We start from the raw sequence: 7,124 nt of genomic DNA on the forward strand, positions 1-7,124 counted from the left end.
CACATTTCTGCAGAACTCTGGAAATGATCGTAGTCTGCTGTACATTTTACACTCTCTCCACTAACCTGACTAAGGTTAGGGCTAGGGTTAGCTACCCCTTCTAAATTATCCTCCCCTGGGAGCTGATTGTCTTCCCCTTGCAGAGAATTCTTTCCCCTTGGATAATGCTCCCCACAGACTGAGTCCACGACTACACAGACTGGGTATAAATTATCTGCCCTTACTTCAACATTATCTTCCCTTGACTCATGCTCTGTACAGACTGAGTCCTGCGCTATAGCGCCTGAGCCCAAATTATCCTTCCCTGGGAGCTGATTGTCTTCCCCTGGGGCATAATCAACCCATTCCATGTCCTCAACCTGGTTAATTGTATATATGTTCCAACGATCAAATGCCAACTTGCCTTTGTCCGGTTCCCAATTGCTAAAAACTACCACGTGTGGAATGTCAAACATTTTGGTTTTACTTTCGTACTTAGGCGAGAAAATCATCCCGTTTTTGAGACTTTCTAGCGCTTCGTAGTTGAAATGGTCGCTTTGTGACCGACACAAGTCAAATATAACCACCTTTTCGCCGTTATATGCGAATTTTATGTCTGAACTCTTTCCGTTTTCGAAGCGAATTGCTCCCATCTTCAGCGTTAGAAACTTGCTAAGGAAAGTCTTCCCCGTAGAACCGAGGGGATCACAGTACCATTTTACCTCCCTTTCGTGGGGTTCCTCTTGTAGATACTTCACTAATTCCGCCTGCCATCTCTTGAATCTTATATCATTCAACTTCTCTCTTGCTCTGTCTTTCAAATTGGACTGTACCTGTACATCGGCTAATTCCTTTATAACAGAAAGCTGCCCACATTTCATCGTCACGGGATATGTCTAAAATGTTTTTGCCATTAGCAAACTCTTCCGCTACCATTCGCGCCTTTTTGCAGCTCGCCGCACCCCCTCCTTTTTCTGTCACTCCTTCTTGTGCCTTTCCAATCCGAACAATTACATCCCCTTCCTTGCCGCAGTACTTATCATTGTCACAATCACTGCCTCTTGCAGGTTCAACGTGCGCTCTATTCGATATCATCTGCTTAATCTGGTTCATGCGAATTTTTCTTTTCAGATTAATGTATCCCTGTAGGTGCATCGTTCCTTCCTTTCCTTTCTCCTTTCCCACAATGGCGAATGTACAACTACTCTCAGTAACTCTTTCCTTTATGTTATCAACATCCTTCTCCGTGTAATTGTTCAACGTAAATACCCATCTTTTTGCCGCGTTATTCTTAGCCATCTTGTAAATACAACGTAAAACAAGTGTGCCGGAGGAGGTCGAGCCTAGTATTACCTCGACCTCTGGCACATGTGACGTCATAACCCCTATTTAGTGCTATAAGTGCTGGAACATATAGAGCGCGACGTCATATCTACTGTGACGTCGTTTAAACCGGATGGCGCGTTATAATAGGAAGCGGAAATCTAGTAATGCAGGAGGTAGTCGTACTAAAAGACGGAAATATGGTAGACCTAAACGATGCGTTTCTTAAATAAACCTAATGAAAGAGTAATTATTTCTTTATTTTTATTAGCATTGGAGAAAATGACATTTGTTCTGCGGTTCAGTATATTTGTTGTTTGGGACGAATAATTTTTCAAGGGAGGTGGCAATGTAACAAAATATGGACGTTTAGTAATTATTAATGTTGTTGTTTGATGACGAAGTCTCCATTACCGGCCTTCACGGTTATTTGACGGACCGCAGACTTGTGGCTCAGAGATCGTTTTTCAAGGAAAATATATATTAAAATATTCTCTGTCATTATTACTCTTACTATTTAAGAAATAGTACAGCATTGTTAAGTAATCGAATGATGTATCAGTCACTATCTGTCGTTAGCGTTTTTACCATTTCTAGCCAGTTGAAGCTGTGAAAATAGCACAATTTTATTTGCATGGAAGCCGCCATGTTTGAATTTTACATATGAACGATTTTCAGCCTGTTGCTATATTAATTAGGTTGTAAATAGACTATTGTTTAGATAATTTAGGATATTATTTAAATATGCTAGTGTATAGTAGTTTTTAGAAAAATAGTGGTTTCCTTAAAGTGCTGTGCCAGACCATACACTAAAATTTCAAATTCCATAATTAAATGCTTTCTTAATTCATTGCAATAATATTTTACACCGATATGTAAATCAATAATTACGAAAATGCCCCATAAAAGTATTAAAACATCACTCCCGTAGAACACTGCCGGAAACGACCGAGTAAAATTCTCGGTAAAAACATTTGCCTGTAAATAGCCGTTAGCTTACCACTAATTTACAACTTTTATTCTTGTTTTGTTCTTTAGATTTTCGTGCGAATTATTTTGCTACACTGTATATTCTAATACTTCTGATGTAGTAGAAAAGACTATAAATAACTCTTGAATTCTACGAGTCAAGTGGACCCGATATCGGTAATTTTAAGAAATAAACAAAAACGACTTTTAGTCCGTCCTATCCCTCTATGAAGATGGGTTTTTTGTGAATAATTTCAGTTTAGTTTGACGTAAAAAAAAGAAGTAAAAGTGTTTTGGAAATAACAAAACAATACTATTTTTTTTGTGTGCAGTTGTGAAAAGAGTCTGCTCAGAAATAAATAACTTACAGCACATTCCATAGTATGAAAAAAGGTTTTCTCTATGGGAGGTATAGTAAAATTAATTTAATGTATTTATAGTCTGTTTTACAGGGAACGCCTTTTTTCATACTATGGAATTTACAAGTCATTTATTTCTGAGCCGATTATTTTCTAAGATGCATACAAAATTAGCTTCTTTTTTTCCGCCTTGTTTTACCAAAAAAAACTACATTTTTGTAGGATGGGACGGACTAGGTTATAGATACTTACTTGACTGTACTTTATTGTTTTAATGTTCTCGAACTGTAAAGAAAAATCTCACAAATTAACGAGATGCAAACGACAACAAATCGGATCTCGATGATTGCACGAACCGTGCATGAGAAAACAAACTGACCGGAGTTGAAAGCATAACGCAATTTGGGACATTGACGATATGCATCTATGAAGATGAGGTTTTTTGTGAATAATTTATGTTTAGTTTGACGTAAAAAAAAAAAGTAAAAGTGTTTTGGAAATAACAAAACAATACTATTTTTTGTGTGCAGTTGTGAAAACAGTCTGCTCAGAAATAAATAACTTATTTTAATTTAAAAAAATAAACAAAAACGACTTTTAGTCCGTCCCATCCATCTATGAAGATGTCTATGAAGATGTTTTTTTGTGTGAATAATTTCAGTTTAGTTTGACGTAAAAAAAAAAGTAAGTGTTTTGGAAATAACAAAACAATACTATTTTTTGTGTGCAGTTGTGAAAACAGTCTGCTCAGAAATAAATAACTTATAGCACATTCCACAGTATGAAAAAAGGTTTTCTCTGTGGGAAGGTATAGTAAAATTAATTTAATGTATTTTCTTTTCTTTTTTACAAAAAAAACCCTACATTTTTGTAGGATGGGACGGACTAGGCTATAGATACTTACTTGTCTGTACTTTATTGTTTTAATGTTCTCGAACTGTAAAGAAAAATCTCACAAACGAACGAGATACAAACGACAAGAAATCGGATCTCGATGATTGCACGAACCGTGCATGAGAAAACAAACTGACCGGAGTTGAAAGCATAACGCAATTTGGGACATTGACGATATGCACCCCAAGGTCGTTTCGGCGTGGATGGCGTCGGCTTGTTGTCATTTGTTTTGTGTCGCAGAAAAATTGTTGGTACGGCATCTTTTTTTAAAAGCCATAACACATGGTATTCCCATATCTCGCTTAAGCCGACAAGCCAGTTCGGATGAATCGAAACTAAAGTGTCTGCTGTTGCAACGGTCTCCGGCATTTTCTTCCTGTCCAGTATTTCCACGTTGTTTTAATCAAATTCACACACAGCTTTCTCACAGCAACATTACTAGGAAATGCGTGAAGACTAAATTTATCGGCTTTTGTATTGCTACAGCCGCCACCAACACGCCGTTTAACCATAATAAACACAAAAGAAGCAATGAACAATGGCGCTAACTATCGAAAGGAGTTCCCTTCATGACGTCACGGATCAAATCTTACGGAAATTACCGAAACAAATTCAGCTGGTTCTGTTTTTCAGGGGAATATTTTTAAATGGAAAATATACCGGTATATAATTTTTTAAAATTTTTAAAAATAATTTTCTAATCATATTAAATAATATCTTGATTGATATAGCTCAATACATCATACATCTAGAACAGCACTTTAAATACTAGTTTATTGTATTTATTAATTCTTAATTTCCAGCATTTACGACTTAGTGCTATTTTTAACTTGACATTATTTGCCATATTGGAGGGATCGTTATTTTTATTGTGACCTGTATTACCTTATATGGGATATTCCTATTTTTATTGGTCCTTTTTGCCCAAATAAGGGGTTGGTACGGGGTACAAGTTACAGTGGCCACCGCTCGACACAACACCAGGTGTATCACTACAGTCGCGTAACAACGACTAGGGGATTTTGTCACAATATTTTAGGATACAGTCCTACACACATTAACGTCTGCTACAAAACTGAATATGGCGACGTCGACACTACCGCAAATATTATAGTAATGATTTGGTCAAAATCGATGGAATCGTAACAGGACGAGTCATGTTGATTGTCAAACCTCTTGAGACCTATAATATGTTTAATATGCACACAGCTGCCCGTGGAATGATGCAGGTGGCCAGATCTAGATGTCAGGTAATACAAGAGACTGTGTCAAATACAAATGAAACAGACTTGAACATTCCAGATAATGTTTACCGTGAATTAATGAAAGATGACTTCTGTGATGAAAACAAATCAAACAATGTAACGAAATTGAAAAATTCATCAGCCAGAATGAAAATGTTAATACACTTGTCGGTCTTCGCTATCAAGGGATATCGTCGAATACCTACTATTCAATTAGCAAGACGTAAAACTACAGATATTCCTGCATTTTGATTTAGTAATCGATGATATAACCTGGTAACCGTATATAGCAGGTTTAACTGTTGGATTTCAATAAACGAAGTATAGTGTTTCGGATCAATGAACCTTCGGACTATAGAGCGGTCCGCGATTTTTGCGTACATAAAACTGGAATAAATAAAGATTTTCCGAATATTCCTGTAGGATTGCAGGATAAAAAAAAAAACCTGGTTACTGTCTAAGATATCGGCTTTATCCTGCTCAGGACAAATGGCGAATGCAGCGATGCTCTGCCAAGCTGCATTAACCATTCTAACCTTCGCAGGATACAGACGATATCTTAAAACAGCAACCGGTTATATATCAAAGTGTGTTATGCCTAGAGACACGAAAATGTTAAAAATTATGTATTTGGATGCATGTGAAACCTTAATTTCTTCCAAGGCATGAAAATGAGTGTAAAAATAATGTATGTACATGCACATGAATCCGTAAACAGTTCCAGGGCTTTAATGGTTACCCAAATTTCAGCAGTGAAAAAACGATGCTGAATCGGGCAATAGAAATTATTGTCTGATAGAAAAACAATGTAGCAGAAGCCACACAATTCCCATTCCGTGATCCGTCTGTGTAAACAAGGATAAAGACTATACCAATGATTTAACTGCCTATGATCACATGTTGTCCAAAACATGAATAAGTAAATAAGTCGATATATTTTCGTCATAAAGTCATTATACTGCCGTCGAATATTGATGGACGTTTTCATGGCTCCACCTACAGAGGCTATGTCCACACAATGTTGTGCTTTTACCGCGAAATCACGTTTAACAGATGGTCAGTCACCTGTGCTGTGGCCACGAGTCAATAATATAATAAATGAACAGATGTCCATCCTATTGATAAAAACTGAAGACAGCTTGGACACGTTTTAGAAGCTAGAGAGAACTCCGATCACTTGACGCTAGAGATGTTGTCCAAGGTGTTTCTATTCGCAGTCGTCCTAGGCTTGGTGGCCGTCGTCGTGCAGTCTCAGAACTGTACCTGTGAGCAACGAAAGGGCGAGATGCAGATGTTTTACCAGATGATGATCAACTCGGTGATCTCCACCATGCATTCCATGCAGAACAATAATCAACAAAGTTTTTATGGTGCTGCTGGTCGGAAATAGGTGGGTAAATTAATAGTATCTGGTATCGTGCTGCCTTGAAACCGCATAATGCTGCGCCTCCTATGTTATATTGTTGAATTGAATGAATGTTTAACGAAACCCTATCAACAAAGTACACATATCGATCTCTTGTGAGGTCAAAACTTGATTATGGATGCATTGTGTATGGATCGGCACGCAAGTCGTACTTGCAGATGCTAGATCCTATACACAATCAGGGACTTAGGCTTTGGGTTGGTGCATTTAGAACATCTCCTGTAGAGAGCTTGTACGTTGATGCACACGAACCTTGTTTGGGTGCTAGACGTGCCAAGCTTTCTCTGCTGTATGCTGCCAAGATTAAATCTTTACCAAAACATCCAACACATCATGCGGTGTTTGATAAATATATGAAGTTGTTTGATGCAAGGCTAAATGCTGTTCGTACATTTGGTCTTTGCATTAAGCGCTTTTTGTCGCTTTCCAACATTGATTTAACTGACACTTTGGAAACTCTTTCATAGTTTGTTTTACCACCCTGGTGTATTACACCATCTAAAATTGTGTTTAATCTGGCGCATCTGAAGAAAGATCGCACAGATGCTGTTGTGTATAAACAGTTTTTCATGGAAATTCAAGACAAGTACCGTGATTACATTCCTGTGTATACAGATGGATCACGGGATGGGAATTCTGTGGCTTGTGCTAGTCTTTCCATCAGACAGTATCATTTCCATGCGACTGCCTGACTCGGCATCGATCTTTAGTGCTGAAGTTTGGGCAGTCATTAAAGCCTTAGAAGAAATCAAGGATTCTAGTGCATCCAAATTTATTGTTTTTACCGACTCACTTTTGTGTCTCCAAGCTTTGCGCAATATGAAGCTGGACCATCCCTTAATTGGGATGGTGATACGAAAGTGTGTCTTTTTATCTATTGCCAATAAAGATGTTGTATTTTGTTGGGTGCCCAGCCATGTTGGCATCAGG

General features: G+C 37.7%; 1 protein-coding gene across 1 annotated transcript; it reads right to left on the minus strand.

Moving 5' to 3' along the window:
• Positions 1-768: 768 nt before the first annotated feature.
• On the minus strand, positions 769-1,278 carry LOC121389138. Its single transcript, XM_041520749.1, has one exon. The coding sequence runs from the start codon at positions 1,276-1,278 to the stop codon at positions 769-771; it is 510 nt and encodes a 169-aa protein (XP_041376683.1).
• Positions 1,279-7,124: the final 5,846 nt, after the last annotated feature.

Source organism: Gigantopelta aegis, chromosome 14, assembly GCF_016097555.1.
Source record: "Gigantopelta aegis isolate Gae_Host chromosome 14, Gae_host_genome, whole genome shotgun sequence".
NCBI classification, from domain to species: Eukaryota; Metazoa; Mollusca; class Gastropoda; order Neomphalida; family Peltospiridae; genus Gigantopelta; species Gigantopelta aegis.